This window comes from Mobula birostris, chromosome 4, assembly GCF_030028105.1.
Source record: "Mobula birostris isolate sMobBir1 chromosome 4, sMobBir1.hap1, whole genome shotgun sequence".
NCBI classification, from domain to species: domain Eukaryota; kingdom Metazoa; phylum Chordata; class Chondrichthyes; order Myliobatiformes; family Myliobatidae; genus Mobula; species Mobula birostris.
The window spans coordinates 37564538-37587879 of NC_092373.1; the positions used below are offsets into that span (position 1 = coordinate 37564538).

General features: G+C 39.6%; 2 protein-coding genes across 7 annotated transcripts in view; both read left to right on the forward strand.

Annotated features, from left to right (window-relative positions):
* The window catches only part of LOC140196269 (DISP complex protein LRCH3-like), a 144534-nt gene that overhangs the window by 83641 nt on the left and 37551 nt on the right, over positions 1-23342 (forward strand). For 2 of the 6 annotated variants that reach the window (XM_072255173.1, XM_072255171.1), the window contains exons 11-15: positions 3643-3691; positions 5730-5891; positions 8201-8257; positions 15246-15305; positions 20205-20285. In XM_072255173.1, the coding sequence (XP_072111274.1) occupies positions 3643-3691; positions 5730-5891; positions 8201-8257; positions 15246-15305; positions 20205-20285 (409 nt within the window). The remainder of the gene's footprint in view (positions 1-3642; positions 3692-5729; positions 5892-8200; positions 8258-15245; positions 15306-20204; positions 20286-23342) is intronic. The other 4 variants (XM_072255172.1, XM_072255175.1, XM_072255174.1 and 1 more) reach the window with 4 other exon arrangements.
* Positions 1-23342, forward strand: part of rpl35a (ribosomal protein L35a) — a 147412-nt gene that overhangs the window by 28548 nt on the left and 95522 nt on the right. The window lies entirely within an intron of this gene.

Here is a 23342-nt window from a genome sequence, read left to right on the forward strand (position 1 = left end):
GATGAGGGAATTAAAAGTAACATTAGCAAATTTGCCGATGACACAAAGCTGGGAGGCAGTGTGAAATGTGAGGAGGATGTTATGAGAATGCAGGGTGACTTGGACAGGCTGGGTGAGTGGGCAGATGCATGGCAGATGCAGTTTAATGTGGATAAATGTGAGGTTATCCACTTTGGTGGTAAGAACAGGAAGACATTATTATCTAAATGGAGTCAAGTTAGGAAAAGGGGAAGTACAACAAGATCTAGGTGTTCTTCTACATCAGTCACTGAAAGCAAGCATGCAAGTACAGCAGGCAGTGAAGAAAGCTAATGGCATGCTGGCCTTCATAACAAGGGGAATGAGTACAAGAGCAAAGAGTCCTTCTGCAGTTGTACAGGGCCCTGGTGAGACCACACCTGAAGTACTGTGTGCAGTATTGGTCTCCAAATTTGAGGAAGGACATTCTTGCTATTGAGGGAGTGCAGCGTAGGTTCACAAGGTTAATTCCCGGGATGGCGGGACTGTCATATGTTGAAAGATTGGAGCGACTAGGTTTGTATACTCTGGAACTTAGAAGGCTGAGAGGGGATCTTATTGAAACATATAAGATTATTAAGGGATTGGACACGCTGGAGGCAGGAAGCATGTTCCCGCTGATGGGTGAATCCAGAACCAGAGGCCACAGTTTAGGAATAAGGGGTAGGCCATTTAGAAGGGAGTTGAGGAAAAACTTTTTCACCCAGAGAGTGGTGGATATATGGAATGCTCTGCCCCAGAAGGCTGTGGAGGCCAAGTCTCTGGATGCTTTCTGGAAAGAGATGGACAGAGCTCTTAAAGATAGCGGAATCAAAGGTTATGGGGATAAGGCAGGAACTGGATACTGATTGTGGATGATCAGCCATGATCACAGTGATTGGTGGTGCTGGCTCGAAGAGCCGAATGGCCTACTCTTGCACCTATTGTCTATTGGCCCAGCTCGCATCGTCCTGGTCCGACAGCCCAATTCAACATCCCCAGCCTGATGGACGGACTCACTGGCTGGCTCTTACAACACCCCAGCCAACTACTCTGAACAAAGAACAGCTCACTGACGTGATAGACCTGCTCTATAGTTAGTTATTGGAGTAAAGAATAGTCTTTCTATGTATAAAAACACATTTAACAAGGAAAAAGCACCTTCAGTTGGCCCCCAAGAGGCCGCTGCGTGTATACACACTGCCATCTTACTGGAAGACCCAGTTAACCCATGTTTAGGAAAGCAGTGGAATTCATCAACCTCTGTGTAACTTCAAATCAGACATTAGAAAATTTAAGTTTATTCTTTTTTTCACCTGTGTATGTTTGCTTTGTTACTTGGTCTCTATATGCAAATATTAATCTGATGAGAGAACAGCTGTTTAATGTCTGCTTGAGAACAATGCCATCCTATTACCATTTTAAACATGACTGGTAATGTTGTTCCACTGAGTCTCTCCAGGGCAGTGAAAAACTACGATGTAGAAACTGGCAAGGGATTTCTTCAATAGGAAATGGCAAAAATGCCACCTTTAAAGGCAATTGGTATAGCAAGGTTTACTCTTCCTTATTAACCAGAAGCTGTCTGCTTGACAAGCATTTGAATGTTGTTTATTTGAGAGACTAAAAGCACCACCATAATAGCATACCCTAAAACAATTTAATAATTGTAAGGTTCTTTTCATTCCTGCATAGGTGAAACAGCCTAATTTGACTACTGTTTAATTAACTTAATTTGAGTTTTAATTGTCAGTATTAATGTAACCTTAAAGCATTTTATTCAATTTGCCATTTGGTAAACATACAGTGGCATGCAAAAGTTTGGGCACCCCTGGTCAAAATTTCTGTTACTGTGAATAGTTAAGTGAGTAAAAGATGAACTGATCTCCAAAAGTCATAAAGTTAAAGATGAAACATTCTTTTCAACATTTGAAGCAAGGTTCATGTATTATTTTTGTTTTGTACAATTTTAGAGTAAAAAAAGGAAAGAAGCACCATGCAAAAGTTTGGGCACCCCAAGAGATTTGAGCTCTCAGATAACTTTTACCAAGGTCTCAGATCTTAATTAGTTTGTTAGGGCTATGGCTTGTTCACAGTCATTGTTAGGAAAGGCCAGGTGATGCAAATTTCAAAGCTTTATAAATACCCTGACTCCTCAAAAGACAAATGATGATGGAGACAGCAGCCAGAGAACTGGAAATGAATAAAAAATGAATTGATCCACTTGACCCGAAACAGGAGTGTGTGGGCCATGGCAGTCAAAGCTCAAACTGGGCATGGCACCTGATGATGATGATAACTCCTCAAACCTTGTCCCAAAAATCAGCAGCCATGGGCTCCTCTAAGCGGTTGCCTAGCATTCTGAAAATTAAAATAAATGATGCCCACAAAGCAGGAGAAGTCTATAAGAAGATAGCAAAGCGTTTTCAGGTAGCCGTTTCCTCAGTTCGTAATGTAATTAAGAATTTGCAGTAAACAGGAACGGTGGAGGTCAAGTTGAGGTCTGGAAGACCAAGAAAACTTTCCAAGAGAATTGCTAGTAGGATTGCTAGAAAGGCAAATGAAGACCCCTGTTTGACTGCAAAAGACCTTCAGGAAGATTTAGCAGACTCTAGTGTGGCGGTGCACTGTTCTACTGTGCAACGACACCTGCACAAATATGACCTTCATGGAAGAGTCAGCAGAAGAAACCCTTTACTGCGTTCTCACCACAAAATTCAGCATCAGAAATTTGCAAAGGAACATCTAAACAAGCCTGATGCATTTTAGAAAGAAGTCCTGTGGACTGATGAAGTTAAAATAGAACTTTTTGGTCGCAATGAGCAAAGGTATGTTTGGAGAAAAAAGGATGCAGAATTTCATCTAAAGAACCCCTCTCCAACTGTTAAGCACGGGGATGGATTGATCATGCTTTGGGCTTGTGTTGCAGACAGTGTCGCGCGGAACATTTCACTGGTAGAGGGAAGAATGAATTCAATTAAATACCAGCAAATGCTGGAAGCGAACATCTCACCGTTTGTAAAAAAGCCGAAGATGAAAAGAGGATGGCTTCTACAACAGGATAATGATCCTAAACACACCTCAAAATCCACAATGGACTACCTCAAGAGGCTGAAGGTTTTGCCATGGCCCTCACAGTCCCCCGACCTAAACATCATCGAGAATCTGTGGATAGACCTCAAAAGAGCAGTGCATGCAAGACAGCCCAAGAATCTCACAGAACTAAAAGCCTTTTGCAAGAAAGAATGGGCGAAAATTCCCCAAACAAGAATTGAAAGACTCTTAGCTGGCTACAGAAAGCGTTTACAAGCTGTGATACTTGCCAAAGGGGGTGTTACTAAGAACTGACCATGTAGTGTGCCCAAACTTTTGCTTCGGGCCCTTTTCCTTTTTTGTTATTTTGAAACTGTAAAAGATGGAAATAAAAAAGTAATCTTGCTTAAAATATTAAAGAAATGTGTCATCTTTAACTTTACGCCTTTTGGAAATCAGGTCATCTTTTACTGGCTTAGCTATTCACAGTAACAGAAATTTTGACCGGGGTGCCTAAACTTTTGCATGCTACGGTATGCTTAGATATTACTCTTGAAGATGAATTTGCACTGCTTTAATCTACATTAAATTTCGATTTTTTTTTTCTTTCAGTGAATTTTCAGAAGCTGGCATAGTGTCAAAAACTACTGGTCAATATGTGGTAATTATTATGTAGATGATTATTTCTAAAACTTTTACTAATCATTTATGTCATGCTGCCAGATGAGTTTTTAACACAATTGAACACAACAGTATTAATATCTGAATGCTGCAGTATTGAAATGCTAGAGGAAATGCAATTTTTATATTAAAATTGAATCTATAAACCCAGATTTATAGATTACTTTGTCAAAATGAATTTTATTAGAATTGTTTAGTCTAAGATACTAAGTTGTCATACTGTGCCATTGCTGCCTCAAGACTATCACTTACAGTGACCCTGCACTAAACTTAAATGGTCTTTTTGAAAAAGGTATTCGTTGCTGACCTAAAGCTTCCAATATGAAGCATGAAGGCTTTAGTGACTTGCAGCAAGGTGAAGTTTTGATATGACTTCAAGGGATTCCAACACCTGCGCATTTCACTGCGAACTGCTGGCATTTGCCGACATAATCTGAACCTATACTGTTTATTTTTATAGCCCTTGCTCCTGTCAGGCAGTTTCTTTAAAGTTTAATTGTTCAGTTTTGTGTCTCTTCCTGTCTTCTTTTTCCCTTGTCTGAAATTTTTGCTGTTCTTCTTTAGTTGGTTAGAGAGTGAGACTGGCAGAAAATAGAATATTTTCTCTATGGATGTCCAGTCCCTGTACACCTTCATCCCCCATCAGGAGGACCTTAAAGCTCTCTGCTTCTTTCTAGACAACAGACCCACCAGTTCCCCTCCACCATCTCCCTCCTCCATCTGGTGGAACTGCTCCTCACTCTCAATAATTTCTTCTTTGGTTCCTCCCACTTTCTTCAAACCAAAAGTGGGCACTCGCATGGTCCCCAGCTATGTTAGTTATGTGGGACGGTCTATGTTCCAAGCCTACGCAGGTATCACTCCAACTTTTCCTACGCTACATCAACAACTGCATTGGTGCTGCTTTCTGTACCCATGCTGAGCTCGTCAACCTCATCAACTTTGCCTCAAACTTCCACCCTGCCATCGGATTTACTCAATCCATTTCTGACACCTCCCTCCCCTTTCTCAATCTCTTTGCCTCTATCACTGGTGACAGTTTATCTACTGATATCTTTTATAAACCCATGGATTCTCACAGCTACCTGGACTATACCTCTTCTCACCCTGACACCTTTAAAAGTGCCATCCTCTTCACTTAGTTCCCCTGTCTCTGCTGCATCTGCTCTCAGGATGAGATTTCTCATTCCAGAACTAACGAGCAGTCCCTTCCACTTCAAGGAAAGGAGCTTTCCTTCCTCCGCTATCAACATTGCCCTCACCCGCATCTCTTCCATTTCATGCATGTCTGCCCTCACCCCATCCTCCCGCCACTCCACCAGGGATAGAGTTCCTCTTGTCCTCACCTTTCACCCCACTAGCCTTGGTGTCCAGCACACAATTCTCTGTAGCTTCCACCATCTCCAATAGGATCCCACCACCAAACACACCTTTCCTATCCATTCATTTTCTGCTTTCTGCAGGGATCGCTCCCTATGCGACTCCCTTCTCCATTCATCCCTCCCCACTGATCTCCCTCTTGGTACTTATCCTTGTAAGCGAAACAAGTGCTACACCTGCCCCTGCACCACTTGCTTCACTACCATTCAAGGTCCCAAACAGGCTGTCCAGATGAGGCAACAGTTCACCTGTGAGTCTGTTGGGGAAATCTACTGTATCCAGTACTGCCAGTGTGGCCTGCTGTATATTGGTGAGACCCGACATAGTTCTTGCAGCATTTTGTGTGTATTGTGACAATAGAACAGGTTGTTTTGTGGACATTACAATTAAGAACCCAAAAAAAGGATGGAGATGACTTTTAAATCACAAAGAAAACAGAAATAAAATAGAATTGTGTTCTTTAGATCTTTGCCTTTTTAATCCTAAATTTCAAAATTGCTGTTTCAAATTAAACAGTGGCTCAACTTTAACTCAGTTCTTCATTTAACAACTGAAATTTAATGTTGTAGAAGGGGATTTTAATGTGAAAATCATATTTGGGTGAAGAAGTATAATAGGTTCAATGCTATCATTATTAGACTTCGAATGCTGGATGCACAGAGTTGGAGCCACAGAAAAAGCGTGAGCAGTTAATGGTCGAACGGACCAGAAGAGAGGCACAAATTGCAGCTGAACAATATGAAGAAGAGCGAATCCGAACAAAACAAATACAGAAAGAAGCTGTTCTTGACTTTGTGAGAGTAAGCAATAACATTTAAACAATATGACTACAATACTTTACAATGGTAATTTTCCAGGTTTAGTCCAGAAAATATTGATCTTTTTACTTGTTTGAGGAAATTATCTTAAGTTCTGTTTGCCTTGTATGTTTTGGCCTTTTCTTCCTCAAGTACCCACTTTATGAATTTTAACAGAGCAAACCCAATATGGTGAATTGTTAACCCTTGTTTCACTGTTCCTCAAGAATAATCAAAACTTTCTACAGATTCAACAGGTTCCATCCTTAAATATTCATCTGAAGCTTCATAAGTTTCCTGCACATCCTTGGCAATATTTACATCGTGTAGCTGAATTCAGATAAGTTAAGCTGCACAGGGGTTTATAAAATGGCTCTTATTTTCCCTCTTGTACCAATGTCACCTATTAAGTTTTTCAAGATAGAAGAATGGGATTTTTATGTCACCACATATTATCTGATCATTTAAAAAACTTACCTGAAATTTAAACTTGCTTCCTTCTCCAGAAGCCAGTAGATAGTCAATAGATATCTGAGTGTTAGTGTATGGCCATTACAGTTCTTTCAGAGGTAATCAATCAAGTTAACAATTTGAAAATGAAATTGTTAATCCCATCCAATTTGTTCATCTTTTTATTTTATAATCTAAATTTATTTTGGAAAAAGTAACAAAAAAACAACAAGTGGAAGTGCTAAACACTAGAATTGCCAATTCTTTATGGATTCTTCTCAGAAGTAAATTTTGGCATGTACATGGGAATTAGTGGCAATGAGGGATTCTGATATCTTTGCATTTTGAATGCTTGCTTGAATAGGAATTCTGCTCTGTTTGCAGCTTTCTCTTGGTACATGGGGTTCAAATAGTGCATGCTACATACTAGATAAATAATTTAGAAACCTATCTACTATGGCCTTGTGGCTCTACAGGTGCACATTCCTTTATCTGAAATTCTGAAATCCAAAAAGCTCCAAAAACCGAAGTTTCTTTCACCAGCAGCTGATGTCACTCAGGTGCGACGTGGCAGCACTAGCAGAGGCCGCCAGACAGCAGTTGTGGCTCAGCACTCGTACTGGTTACATGTGCATTTGCTGTTCGCTGATATTTTGTGTTCACTGTTGATTTAGTGTTTAATTTCACTGTGAAAATGTCAAAAAGAGCTGCAGATACCCCTATGGGTAACAATGAGAAAAAGAGAAGGAAGCATATATCATTATCAATAACACAGAAAGTGGAGTTATTGCAAAAGCTTGATCGTGGTGTGTCTGTGCGGCGTCTTACTGAAGAAAATAGTGTCGGAACTACCACTGTATATGATTTAAATAAACAGAAAGACAAGTTACTGAAGTTTTATAGTGACAGTGACGTTCTACATTTATTCCAGTAAGTCATTTACCATGTGTTTGATTCAGTTCGTTTGAAGCTGTATATTTTTATGTGTTATTGAATGTTTTTGTTGGAAATAAATTTTTTTCTTGTCATTATTCCCTAAACAATACAGTATAACAATTATTTACATAGCATTTACATTGTATTAGGTATTATAAGTAATCTAGAGATGATTTAAAGTATACGGGAGGATGTGCGTAGGTTTGGTGCGCCGCCAGTTCCTAAAGTCCACCGCACTGAGACAGGTTAAATAAGGGACTTGAGCATACGTGTTTTTTGGTATCGGTTGGGGGGGGGGGTCTGAAATCTGAAAAATTCTGAATTCCGAAATGCAACCAGTCCCAAGGATTTCAGATAGGGGATTGTGGACCTGTATTACATTAGTTCAAACAAACTTCTGAAAAATCCAGAAAATTAAATTTTCAATTGTATACCCTTTAGTGCTTTTGCATCAGAATACTTTGTTCCTGAAGTTAGATTTTTGATAAGTTTATTAATTGCAAACCCATTTCAGAACTGAAGAGAACTATCTGATGTAATATGATTACAAAAGGTTTGTATAACCTACATGTTGGGTTCTTTTTAATAATGATATATTTGTATAAATGCTTAAACATTGGTTTGCTTTGTCCCATCATGGTGGTATGGCTGACATTACTATGTTTGGCCAAGATAACTCATCCTGTGCACTCGTTGTTCAAATAAACATAATTTTCTCTTGGGTCAGTCACACTGCTTTACGGCACAAATGAAAGGTGTAATCACTTCACTCAGCTGAGTTGGAAGCTGCTGGCCTTACTCAGTATTTTTTGCGTTTGTAAAAAAAAAAAAGACCACTATTAAATATGTAATTTACTGATTGCCATTCAAACAATTTTATAGGAATGTGGTTAAAGTCATAGTGCTTTTGCTCTATCTCCCTGCAGAAAAAAAGTGGCCAGAGCCCTCAGAAACAGAATCCTTCAGGCAGCGATCACAGTGATGTAAGTCTGTGTGCAGGGTTAGATGGATATTAGAGAATAGAATGACCATTGACATTAGCTCTTCCCAAGAGATAATGTATTTTCACAGAACTTCAGTTCAAAGATACCATTATTGTGAACTATTTATAAAGGGTCCAACTAAGTCATACATTACCTTTTTCTCCTCAAGAGTACTTAATATTTAATTATTATATTCAGGGTATGCTTTGATATCTAGTTATTCGCAACAAAATTCATTTAAGAAATTTAATCTGGTCATAGTAATTTATAGGTTTTCTCATATAGATCTGTTTCTAACCATTCTATTATAATAGCCCTTCAATAACAAAATTGTTTTGTAAAGAATATGAAGTTTTCTCACTATTATTCACAGAATTGTCCTCTTTTGTTTTATTTATGGAAATATTCAAAGACAATTTGACCATTTCCACACATAGAATTAACTGCTTTGCTATATACAGAAAAATATTAGATTAGTTGTGCAAATCCAGAAGGCACTAAATCATCTCTCCACTCTTAAACCTCCCACCATCTCCACTATCATCACTAACTAAACCTTCTAAATTGTAAATTTTGAAAACTTCATCCTATTTGACTGTATTGTGCAGATTTTCCCCACATGTTTGCAGACATTGTGAGCTTGTTGGGGACCCAAACGTAGGCAGTTAATCATGAATTTTCATCTCTTTTGTTTCTTATCACAAACTTTAAACAGCCCTGGTTAGAACTTTTAAAGTTTCTTTGGGTTAATCAATCTGAACAGATCTCAATAAATAAATTTAAAATATTTTGTTAGGAGATAGTTAGACATTAACTTGCTGTTGCTAAATTTCATTACATTTTAATTGTAGGTGTTCCAATATCTGCGACAATTTCCAACTATGTATACCTTTTCCTCTAAGTGAGGGTAGAAAATGTAATATTTAATCAAAGGTTCTTTTGTATCCAAATAAAGTAACAGATAATAGATAATGATACACCACCAACTCTCTTCCCATCTCTGATCCCAGCTCTAATCTGTGCCGTGTCTTCACCATTCCCTCCGGCCTACCCCTCACAGAGGCTGAACGTTTTTTTTTCTCAGCAAGGGCCTTAAACATTGTCCCTCTTTTCCTGCACATCAATGACTTCTACGCCCATCACAAAACTGAGCTCTTCTTCCATCACCTCCATCTCTGAACCTATTCTTTGGCAAAGTTTCCCTATCCTGAGATCAGAGGAGGGAAAAGAGTTGATGACATCAGAGAAGAGGGGAGGATTGGGATGTTCACAGAAGTAGGGTGGGAGGCTCCAAGGACCAAGAGGTTACAGGGGAACCTGAAAGAGCTAGGGTTGGGTGCTGTTGTAGTCTGGCATAGTGACATCTACCTTGCTGAGGCCAGATGGCAACTCCCAGAATACAAGAACTCGAAATAGGAGCGGGGTAGGCCATCTGGCTCGTCGAGCCTGCTCCACCATTCAATAAGATCACAGCTGATCTGACCATGCTCATCTCCACCTGCCTGCCGTAATCCCAATAGCCCTTAATTCCCCCACTATGCAAAAATATATCCAACCTTGTCTTAAATATATTTACTGAGGTAGCCTCCACTGCTTCATTGGGAAGAGAATTCCACAGATTCACCACTCTCTAGGAAAAACAGTTCCTCCTCATCTCCATCCTAAATCTACTTCCCTGAATTTTAAGGCTATGTCCCCTAGTTCTAGTCTCACCTACCAGTGGAAACAATTTTCCTGCCTCTACCTTATCCATCCTTTTTATAATTTTATATGTTTCTAAAAGATCTCCTTTCATTCTTCCGAATTCCAGCGAGTACAGTCCTAGGTGACTCAATCTCTCCTCATAGCCTAACCCCCTCATCTCTGGAATCAACCTAGTGAACCTCCTTTGCACCTCCAAAGCCAGCTTATCCTCCTTCAAGTAAGGAGAGCAGAACTGCACGTGGTACTCCAGGTGCGGCTTCATCAGTACCCTGTACACTTGCAGCATAGCCTCCCTGTTCTTAAATTCAATCCCTCTAGCAATGAAGGCCAACATTCCGTTTGCCTTATTGATGGCCTTTTGCACCTACAAACCAACCTTTAGTGATTCATGCACAAGCACTCACAAGTCCCACTGCACAGCAGCATGCTGCAGTTTTTTACCATTTAAATAATAATCTGCTCTTTAAATTTTCCTTCCAAAGTGGATGGCCTTGCATTGACCAAAATTGTATTCCATCTGCCAGACCCTTGCCCACGTACTTAACCTATCTATATCTCTCTGCAGACTCTTTGTACCTTCCGCACAATTTGCTTTTCCACTCAATTTAGTGTCATCAGCAAAGTTACATACACCACACTAAGTCCCTTCTTCTAGATCGTTGATGTATATCATGAACAGTTGCGGGCATAGCACCGACCACTCACCACTGATTGCCAACCAGAGTAACACCCATGTATCCCAACACTCTGCTTTATGTTAGTTAACCAATCCTCTATCCGTGCTAATACATCACCCTCCAACTCTATGCACCCTATCTTAAGGAAAAGTCTTTTATGTGGCACATTATCGAACGCCTTCTGGAAATCCAAGTAAATATTGTCCATCTGTTCCCCTCTATCCACTGCGCTCATTATATCCTCAAAGAACTCCAGTAAGTTTATCAAACAGGATCTGCCTTTGCTGAATCCACGCTGCATCTGCCTGATGGATCCATTTCTTTACAGATGCCTCACTATTTATTCTTTAATTAGAACTTCAAGCATTTTCCCAACTACAGATGTTAAACTAACTGACCTATAGTTATCTCCCTTTTGCCTACATCCTTTTTTGATCAGTGGTGTGACATTTGCCGTCTTCCAATCCTCCAGGACCTTTCCAGAGTCCAGAGAATTTTGGTAAATTATCGCCAAAGCCTGTACTATAAATTCTGCCATTTCTTTCAGTACCCTGGGATGCATTCCATCAGGGCCAGGGAACTCTTCTATCTTCAGGCCCAAAAGTTTGTTCAGCACTACCTCTTCAGTGATAGCTAGTGTATCGAGGTCCTCACCTCCCATCGCTTCCATAACATCTTTCTTTGGCATGTTAGATATGTCCTCCACCATGAAGACCAACACAAAATACTCATTCAAAGCCTCGGCCATTTCCTTATTTCTAAACATCAATTCCCCCTTCTCGTCTTCCAAGGGACTTAACTTGAGCCACCCTTTTCCACTTTATATAATTATAAAAACTTCTATCTGTTTTTATATTTTGTGCTAGTTTATTTTCATAATCTAGCTACCCTTTCTTTATTGTTAGCTTAGTGGTACTTTGTTGCTTTTTAAAATTTTCACAATCTTCCAGATTCCCACTACTCTTGGCGACTTTATATGCACGAGCTTTTAGTTTGATACCTTCTTTTGTTTCCTTAGTTATCCAAGGCTGGCTGTCCCCACCCTTACTGTGCTTGCTTTTAACTGGAATATACTTTAGTTGAGCACCGTGAAAAATCTCTTTGAAAGTCTTCCACTGTTCCTCAACTGTCCAACCATGTAACCTGTGTTCCGAATCTACACTAGCCAAATCCTCCCTCGTCCCATTGTAATCTCCATTGTTTAGGCATAATGCACTGGTTTTAGATTGAACTATTGCACCCTCCATTTGAGAAACTCAGTCATACTGTGATCACTCCTTCCAAGAGGATCCCTAACTACAAGATCACTAATTTTACCTGTCTCATTGCACAGGACCGGATCTAAGATAGCACATTCCCTTGTAGGTTCAGTAACATGCTGTTCAAAAAGCCATCAAGGATGTATTCTATGACGTCTTCCTCAACACTGCCTCGACCAACCTGATTCACCCAATCTATGTGCAAGTTAAAGTCCCTACGCCAATTGCTGTTCCACTCTTATATGCCTCAAATATTTATCTGTTTACTGCCTGTGCCACTGTAATGTTATCATTTGGCCAATAGACAACTCCCACCAGTGATTTTTTCCCTTTAACTATTCCTAATCTCTACCCAGATGAATTCAACATTCTGCTCCTTAGATCTTGTATCATCTCTCGCTATCGCCCTGATCTCATCTTTAATTAAGAGCACTACCCCACCTCCCTTATCTTCCTGCCTATCCTTCCATATTACCTGATATCCATGGATATTTAATTCTCAATCCTCCCTACCCTGCAACCACATCTCTGTAATGGCCACTAAGTCATAACTTTTGTACTGATTTGTGCCACAAGTTCACCACCTTGTTTAGAATACTATGGGCATTCAAGCTAAGTGCCCTTACACTCATTGTGCTTTTAAAATCTTGTAATTATTTACTCTTTTGCACTTGACTTTTTTTCACTCCACTCTTACTTTTCTCATTTTTTATCTTCATCTTCATCCACACTTTTCTCTTTTATTTTATCCATACTTACCCAATCTGTTGAACCTACCCCCTACTATTTAGTTTAGTCTCAGTCCCCCCTCCGCCCTCCCCCCTCCCCCCTCCCCCTCCCCCCTCCCCCTCCCCCTCCCCCTCCCCCTCCCCCTCCCCCTCCCCCTCCCCCCTCCCCCTCCCCCCTCCCCCCTCCCCCTCCCCCCTCTCCCCCTCTCCCCCTCTCCCCCTTTCTCTCTCTCCCCCCCCCAAATTGATTGGTCTGCTGCTAAACACCTTCTCTTACTTACCACTTCAAAAGGACCCCACTCAGGACCATCAGAACATTGTCTCCAGCACCATCACCAACCGCATCAACTCTGGAGGTCTCCACCACTCACTTCTGCTTCCTGCCAAGATCCAGAAACCTGACTGTCTGGGTAGGCCCATTGTTTCTGCCTGCTGCTGCCCCACTGATTGCATGTTCGCATACCTCAATTCCATTGTATCCCTCTTGGTTCAGTCCCTTCCCACCTACTTCCACGACACTTCACATGCTCTCGATCACCTCAGCAACTTTAATTCCCTGGCCCTGATTGCGTCATCTCACCATGGATGTGCAGTCCCTATACAATCCTATCCCCCATCAAGAAGGCCTTAAAGAGTGCCACTTCTCTCTTGATAACAGACCCAACCAATTCCCCTCCATCACCACCCTCATCCATTTGGCAGAACTGCTCCTCGCACTCAACACCCATGCTGAGCTCATCAATTTCATCAACTTTGTCTCCAACTTCTACCCTGCTCTTATCTTCACCTGATCCATTTCTGATGCTTCCCTCCCCTTTCTTGATCTCTGTCTACATGTTTGGAGGAAACAAACTATCTTCTGACATTTTTTTATAGGCCTACTGACTTCCTTGGCTATCTTGACTATATCTCTTCCCACCCTGTCTCCTGTAAAAATGCCATTCCTATTTCTCAGTTCCTTTGTCTCGTCACATCTGTTTCCAGGATGGGGGCTTTCTTTTCCAGGACATCCGAGATGTCTTCCTCCTTCAAAGTTTCCCTTCCTCTGCGATGTTACCCTCACCTGCATCTCTTTCATTTCCCAGACATGTGCCCTCACCCCATCTTCCCACCACCTTAACAGGGATGGAGTTCCTCTTGTCCTCACCTACCACCTATGAGCCTCTGCATCCAGCACATAATTCTCAGCAACTTCCATCTTTAATAGAACCCTACCAAACGGATCTTTACCTTCTCCAATTCCACCTCCACCCCTGCTTTCTGCAAGGATTGCTCCCTCCATGATTCCCTTTTCCATTCATCCCTCCCCATTAATCTTCATCCTGGCACTTACCCCTGCAAGGGGCTAAAGTGCTACACCTGCCCATCACCTCCTCCCACACCTCCATATTCAGGGCCCCAAACAGTCCTTCTAGGTGAGGCAACAATTCACCCCACAAACCTGTTGAGGTCATCTGCTGTATTGAGTGTTCCCAGTGCAGCCTCCTAAACATTGGTGGGACCCGATGTAGACTAGGAGGCTGCTTTGTTGAACACCACTTCATCTGCAAAAAGCAGGATGTCCTCCTGGCTAACCATGTTAATTCCAATCTCCAATCCCGGTCTGACATGTCAGTCCATGGTCTCCTGTACTGCCAAGATGAGACCATGCTCAGTTTGAAGGAACAACACCTCATATTCTGTCAAGATAGTTTACAACCTGATGGCACAAACATCAATATCTCCAACTTCTGATCATTTTTCCTTCCCCTCCCTTCCTTCAGTTCCCCACTCTGGCCCACCAGTTAACTCTTCTCTTCTCACCTCCCACTGGTACACCTCCTCATTCTCTTTTGCCCATGGTCTACTCTCCTGTCCTATCACGTTCCTTCTTCTCCAGATCTTTACCTTTTCTGCCTATCACCTCCCAGTTTCTCACCTCACCCCCCCCTTCCCCACCCACCTGGCTTCACCTATCAACTTCTAGCCTGTCCTCCTTCCCCTGCCCCCACCACCTTTTTCTGGCTTCTTCTTCTTTCCTTTCCAGTCCTGATGAAGGATCTCAGTCCAAAACGCAAAACTGTTTGTTCATTTCCATAGATGCTATTTGACCTGTTGAGTTCCTCCAACATTTTGCGTGTGTTGCTCTGGATTTCCAGCATCTACGGAATGTCTTGTATTTTAAAAGTAAACTTTTTTCCTGGAATCAAGTTGCTGATCAACATTCTTTGCTATTAAAAGAGTTTTACTTGGTTGCATTTAAACCACACCAGCTCTCTTTCACGTAAGACTAAAATTGCGTACTGCTAAATCTCCCAATTCTTTTACACATAAATACTTTTAGTATGTACAGTTTGATTAATTGGGCATATTATCTGGATCCTGGATAGTTTCAGTTGGAAGTGCATGAGTCATGGTTTTTCTAAGTAATGAATTGTTCCTTGGCAGCGTAATATGTTAGATGAAGTGCACAGCTTAATTTTCTGCAATTGTTTGGATCCTAAAATCAATAACTTAATTAATTGCACATACATAGGTTTGATTAACTCTATTCCAGTGCTTGTCCCTACATTTGACTATTAAGGTTATTTGTTGTATTTTATTTTATTTATTCATCTTTTTCCTCATTACCCTTCCCCAGCACCCCAAACATTACCCTGTCAGACGGTCTCAGCACACAGATGATAGCGCCTTATTAGTGGTAAGAGTGTGCCTGCATGGATTAGCCTATATTATAATAGAAGTTTAGATTATAGAAACGGCATGCCATGCAATCTTTCAGTCAGATTGATTGAATAGCACAACCCACAAAAAAGCCCTGTTTGCCATCACTGCTGTACATCATTATGACAGATATGTAAACAAAATTTCTCTCTGTGATGGAAAACTCATACATTTCAAATCCTTAATACATCCAATAATAATAATAACTAAAGGAAGGCAAAACAAAGAAATAGAAGAAGCTTTTTATCTTGCATTTAAATTAGGTGTGAAATTAAACAGAATTAAATCAAGCATTTGATTGGAAGAGAGATAGTGCTAATGTTCTGTTACTTGATCCCATTTTAAGTGCTATTCCATAGACAAAGTTAAGAGTGCAATGAGTTGGAAGTTGAGTGTAGTGCTGCACTTTTCTTTCCTGTCATTCTTTCTTGATTTTTGACTCCTAGTTATTCTAAGATGATATAAACAGCCTCTCTGACAAAAGTCTATAAATAGTTTACTTGAGATCAGTTTGTGCAGCCTTGTTTAGTTTCTTGTGGGTACAGTTCCTGGGAACAAAAAGCCCTCAGTTGGCATTTTATTAATGAATGATTGAAGTGAGTATTAGAACAGAGTAATAAAAGTTGAATTACTATGATTCTGCCACCATATGCATGCTTAATATCTAATGTATTATTTTTCTGGGAATACTGAATGTTGGTACTGAAGAGGAGTTGTTACCATTCTCATATCTTCCACTTAAAAATAAAATGATGCTAGAGATCCTCAATAATATAATAAAATAAACAGGAAAACCAGTAATGTTTAGATGCACTGTTTCAGTGTTGTGCAGGAAAAACCAATGTTCTGTTGTACTGATCTTTTAAATGAGTGGATTTGTTAATTTAGAATCCTTAACAAATGTTTTTATTATAGACTTTGTATACAATGGTATACAACATTTCACTTTAGCTTAGCTAAAGTTTTGGCTTTGGAAGTCAAATTTGACTTTTGATGCCTGGTATTTTAATAGATCCCTTAAAAAATGAGTTTCGTATTTGAATAAAAGCACATTTTCAGTTAGTGATGCAACACTCTCAAGTTGAAAACCATATATTTTGCACTATATCATGAGGATCACCAAAACAAAGGGGAAGAAGTACTGCACTAGTGTGTTTACCTTGGATCATGAACGTAGCTGAACAAGAACACAAGGTTGTAGATGAACATAGAATTAAAATGGAACAAGATCATAAAGTGTAAACAGGAAGATTTGGTGTACAATCTATTTGCTGAAGGTATGAACCCTGTTGGTAAAACCATTCAAACAATTGAAAGTTGTGTATTAAATCCTAAATCTGAAAGGTAATCCACAGCAAAATGCACATCTGACTTTGCTAGACAAAGACAAGAAAGAAATCCCCTCAGCAGCAGTTTAGGAATTCTCCCTGATGATTTGATTAAGCCATTTTACCTTTGAATTGGATCAGAATTGAATACCTGTGTTTGTAGTACATCACTTGTTTTAATGAAAGATTTCTACCGTTCTTGTGATTAAAAGAGTTAATAATTTATTCCTACTACTTGATTTTTAAAAAATCTGGTAGTAGTTTACAGGATAGAAAATTAATCCTAATTCAAGTCTATTACTTAATTGATTCTGGACTTGCATTCCAAAATAACCTGAGTGAAGATGTCAAAACTTTCTAAGGATCAAATATTTGTGAATATAGCATGTTCAAATTAAATTTGAGAAAGATTGATGTGGTTTGTGCTATTCTCATTAGTTTTATGTAGAAGTGATTTGTTCAGTTACCTGATTGTCTTGAATCTGTAGTTAATGCTGTTCTTACCTGAACAGGGAGGCATGGAATTATGTCATGTTTTGCGTGGAGTTGCATGTGCTCCACACTTGCCTGAAGTTCTGTCTGCCATAATAACCAATGGGCTGTTTATTGGTAGAGTTGGGAGCACATAGAAATCATCAGGGTGCATGTTTATATCTGTGTTATAAAAGAAGGTACATAATACGTATAGAAGCTTTTGGACTGCCCTATCATCTAAATGTTTATTGTTTATTAATTTTTGCAGCAACTACACAAAAGTCCAGCATGGAATTACTTTTTCAAAAGTTCTATCTTGGGTCTCCTTGCAATAGAGTGTTTTGGTCTGTGTGTCTGAATGATTAAATGTAGTTTCAACTGGATTTTTTACATTTCATTTTCACTTTCCAGTTTTACTCACCTTGATATAGCATATCTGTAAATTTTGTTTACTTAATCCAAATTCTTTTCAGGTTAAATTAAGATGCACATAGCTCTCCTTATTTCTACACTGCTTTTTTTGTAGATTTTTATTTGTCTTTGTCATATTTTATTTTATGGTTAGGCCTGTTTTTATTCAAAGGGAATATTTTTTGTAGCCATATTAGCTTTCATTCTTCATTGTTTGGCCACTCTGAATGAAATGTCATCTACGAGGGGTGATTGATATGTTCGTGACCTAAGGTAGAAGGAGTCAATTTTAGAAAACCTAGCACATTTATTTTTCAACATAGTCCCATCCTACATTTACACACGTAGTCCAGCGATCGTTGAGCACACAGATCCCTTCTTGTAGAAGTTGGCATCTTGGACCTCCAGGAGTGGTCGACAGCAGGGGTGATTGATAAGTTTGTGGCCTAAGGTCGAAGGAGATGAGTTATACAGCTCTCATTACGTGCACGTGCCATTCAATTCTTTGAGTGAAAATGCAGAAAGTTTGAAGTTAATAACTCATCTTCTACCTTAGGCCACGAACCTATCAATCACACCTGCTGAGGTCCAAGATGCCAACTCCTACACTTTGTACAAAGAAGGGATCGTATGCTCTATGACCGCTGAACTAAGTGTGTAAATGTAGGATAGGACTATGTTGAAAAATAAATGTGCTAGGTTTTCCTAAATTGACTCCTTCTACCTTAGGCCACGAACATATCAATCACCCCTCGTATATTGCATTTCTTAAGCTTTCTGTTTTTACTGCTGTGGCATTTGCAACTTCTATATCATGCCATTACAATAATATCAAGTTTCCTATTATCAAAGAACATTTGAAATGGATCATAACAGTAGTCATTTTGACACAGTTCTTCTGTTTCAAATAATTTATATCCAGAATGCTTAAGAAGGGTGGTGGAAGCTGATCTCACTGGATTCATATTTAAAGAGTGGGAGTTAAAAACAGGACTACATGGATAGAGCTAGGAATACCATTTACAAGTTGACGTTTGGCTTCATCTATAGGTAGTGACTTTTCAAAAATATTTTGGGATTCACTTGTTAAAAATATTGTATATTTCTTTGGCAGAGAATTGTTGGTTGAAAAGTGAGAATCGTTTCATATTGAAAAAGCATTTGCTTTTCTTGTGCTTCCACAGATTAACCTTCCATTTCTAGGTGGAACCCAGCAATAGCTGTCATATCATATCTTTTCATTACTTTTGTTACCTTAAAAGATTTGTATTTCAGGTGCTGCAAAAAAAAGTGTGGGTAAAAATAAATTTTTAAACTCCACAATTTATAAAACAATGCTGTAAAGTAAGGCAAACAATATGATGAATAGAAAATTTTGTATGTTGGCATAGTTGGTTATTGTCATTAGATGACAGTTGCTTTGATTATTTTGTGGCTAGTGCTTGATTATATTAACCATACTTCATCTAGTTCACTGACGATTAATTGAATAATATGAATTCATGGTAGTGCAGAACTGAATTTATGATTTTACTGTGATTTAGGAATTCCTGTAAAATACTTTGCTTTGAACTATGTGGAATTCTGCCACTGATCCACAGTAATAGTTTGGAGATTTGCTCAATGAATTGCAAAGTTGTTATTTGGGGGGCAGTTTAGATAAAGATGTGGAACTAGAAACCTAACATAGGTTAGGTGACCATCAGGTTAACAGAAGTGATACAGTATCAGAAAAGCTGACTGCTGGAAACAGGGCTAGTTATATGGATAATGACAAATTAAGGTGAGGGTTTTCTCTGAATATGTAAGGGAGTGTGTTGAGTTTGCCCATCATTGATCAACTTTATCTTAGTGGAATAATTGCCCATCACTTAAAGGCAAATGTTTTGTGCTTACCGCTTTCACTATTGCCTGTACATCATGTTATCATTTCTGACTTAACTGATTATTGACAATCTCCATAGAATTTGCATTTCATTTTTGTGAAACATTGTGTAAATGGCTGCACATTTTGAAATGCTTGCTATTACCATATCTTGGAGTTATACAGGGTAGTAACAAGCCCTTTGAAAACTATGTCCACACTATCAATTACCCATCTTCTAATCGCACTTATCAACGTTTGGTGCGTGATCTGTTAATGTCTTGGTTATTTAAGTGCTCCTCTAGATTATACTTAAACATTTGAGAGAATCTTTTCCTCCAGCACCCTCTCAGGCACTGCATTGCACACTCCAACTTTGGGTGAAAAAATTGTTCATTATAATGCCTTTAAACCTTCCACTACTTAAATTTACAGTATGTTCCCTTTAATTTTACTGTTGTTTTCCGTATCTGTGTTCATAATTTTGTATATCTTTATCATATCTCCTCTCAGCCTTCTTGACTTTATCTTAGTGGAATAATTGTCCAGCCCTTAAAGGCAAAGAAAGCAGATTAAGTTCTACTTGAGTTCATTTAACTTCCATTTTTGTAAAATCTTTATTATGTAATTATGTTATCTGTGAAACACAAACAAAGCTTTAGCAAGGAAACATTATTGCTATAATCCAGAATATGGTAGGCATCTATCTCAAGGGCTGTCGTTTGCTGATTTTTTCTTTTTTGGAAAGCTGTTGGACTCTCATGCTTATAGCTTTGTCCTCTGCTTCTCTCTGTAACAGAATGGCTTTGAACCACACTTCTTCTTTGAGATTGATAATAACACCAATACCATTAAACGGAGGCCTGGCTCTCACACCAAGGTGACAGCAGCTTGTGTGGAGTTTGTGGCTTTGTATCGACTCTTGTCTTACTTTGTATTCTTTGCATGAAGTGGTGACTGACTATGGCTTCTTTCACCAGACCAGACTTTACGATATTATTTTAAAAAAATAGAAAATAATCAGATTAAAGGGATTTAAAAGTATTTGCTAACTTCTCTTCATGAGCTGTTTGAGAGAGATACTAATCAAGGAAGGATGAAGTGATTACAGGTCTCAGCATTTGAAATAAGTGCCATTTCAAACAATACTTTAAATATACACAACATTTGAAGATATAATTGTTTACGCAATATAGATGGCTGGTGAAAGATTCTACTCAATCTGCATGTGAAGACTAACATTTGAAATATAAACCTATCTAAATGATTGTTGTCATCTTTTTAAAATTCTAATTGGAATTGTTTATTATTGTCACATGTAGATACAATGAAAATCTTATTTTGCATACTGTTCATACAGATCAAATCATTACACAGTAATGAGGGAAAAATAATGAATGCAGAATAAATAATAACAGATGTAGAGAAAGTGCACTGCAGGAAAATAGTAAGGTGCAAGATCATAACAAGGTAGATTGTGAGGTCCACGGGTCCATTCAATAGTCGTATAACAGCAGGTAGTACGTACTTCAAAGCTTTTGGATCTTCTGCCTGATGGAAGAGGGAAGAAGAGAGAATGTCTGGGGTGGGTGGGGCCTTGAATTATACTGGCTGCTTTACTGAGGCAGCAAGAAATATAGACAAGAGTCCATGGAGGGGAGGCTGGTTTCTGTGATGTTTTGAGCTGTGACCACAAGTCTCTGCAGTTTCTTACAGTCACATGCAGAGCAGTTGCAATACCATGCCATTATGCATCCAGATAGGATGCTGTCTATAGTATATGAATTTAAAAAATCAACAGGGACATGCCAAATTTCTGTAGCATCCTGAGCAAGTAGAGATGTTGGTGAACTTTCTTGGCTGCGCTGTGTATGTGGCTGGACACTACTCCAAGTGAAGTTCTCGACCCACTTTACCTCAGCACAACTGATGTGCAGTGCCCCCCTTCCTGTAGTCAGTGACCACCTCTTTTGTTCGCTGACATCAAGGGAAAGTTTGTTGTCATGTCAAACTGTTTAATAAGTTCTCTGTCTCCTTCCTGTACTTCAAATCATCGTTATTCAGAATGTGGCCCATGGCAGCGGTATCATCTGCAAACTTATAGATAGTGTTAAGAGGAGAATGCAGCCACACAGTTGAGTGTACAAGGAGTAGAGTAGTTGGCTGAGCATCACTTTGTCCAATGTACATGATTATATTTCATTGAAAATAATATTTTCACTAGATGCTAGATTTAATGCACTAACCAGAAATGTGAATCTTGAATTTTAAAACCATTTCCTGATCTTCCAATTAAGATTTATCTATCTAGTTTTGCAACAGAATTTTTTCCCACATTGCAATGTTTCACATTTTCTTTAATATAAAATCATTAATAATTTTCTTTGAACAGATTTCCAGTAAATTATAAGATATTTTATAGAATATTTTCCTTTAATTGTCCAAATTATTTTTTAAATAAATTATACTGTGCCACTATTGTAAAATTATATTCTGCAGTGTCAGTTGCTGTATTGAATGTAAACTGGAATATAGATACAAAAGTTTTTAGTCATTTATTTTATAAGAGATCAATCCTGTCACCGTATCCTCAACTGATAATGACATTCTGATGCATTCGCAAAAGAAATGTAATTTTAAAATATTGAAAGCTAGATCAGATCTTTCCTTACAATATACAGTATATCTTCATATAATTGTTTGAAGTTACCTTCCATTGTTAGAAGATAATTATACCATTCCCTTTCATCCATCTCACTCCCTTCCTCACTTTAACCCTTCTTGGGCTCCCCTCCCCCAACTCTTAACCCCTCTCACCACCCTCCTTCCCTCATTTTCCCCATCTCCTCCTCTGAGAGTAGGGAAGATTCAATTGTGCACTGACTAAAATGCTGCAAAGTAATGAAATAAGACTACTTTTTGCTGCAACCACAAAAAAATAAACTTGCTATATTTTAAGTTCCCTGACCCCACCGCTTTATTTTCACCACGGATGTCCAGTCCCTATATACTTCCATCCCCCATCAGGAAGGTCTCAAAGCTCTCCGCTTCTTTTTGGATTTCAGACCTAACCAGTTCCCCTCTACCACCACTCTGCTCCGTCTAGCGGAATTTGTCCTTACTCTTAATAATTTCTCCTTTGGCTCCTCCCACTTCCTCCAAACTAAAGGTGTAGCTTGGGCACCCGCATGGGTCCGAGCTATGCCTGCCTTTTTGTTGGCTTTGTGGAACAATCTATGTTCCGTACCTATTCTGGTATCTGTCTCCCACTTTTCCTTCGCTACATCGACGACCGCATTGGCGCCGCTTCCTGCACGCATGCTGAGCTCGTTGACTTTATCAACTTTGCCTCCAACTTTCACCCTGCCCTCAAGTTTACCTGGTCCATTTCCGACACCTCCCTCCCCTTTCTAGATCTTTCTGTCTCTATCTCTGGAGATAGCTTATCTACTGATGTCTACTATAAGCCTACTGACTCTCACAGCTATCTGGACTATTCCTCTTCTCACCCTGTCTCTTGCAAAAATGCCATCCCCTTCTCGTAATTCCTCCGTCTCCGCCACATCTGCTCTCAGGATGAGGCTTTTCATTCCAGGACATCCTCCAGATGTCCTCCTTTTTTGAAGAAAGGGGCTTTCCCTCCTCCACCATCGACTCTGCTCTCAAACGCATCTCCCCCATTTCACGCACATCTGCTGTCACTCCATCCTCCCGCCACCCCACTAGGAATAGGGTTCCCCTGGTCCTCACCTACCACCCCACCAGCCTCCGGGTCCAACATATTGCTCTCGGTAACATCCGCCACCTCCAACGGGATCCCACCACTAAGCACATCTTTCCCTTTCCCCTCTCTGCTTTCCGCAGGGATCGCTCCCTACGCGACTTCCTTGTCCATTCGTCCCCCCCATCCCTCCCCACTGATCTCCCTCCTGGCACT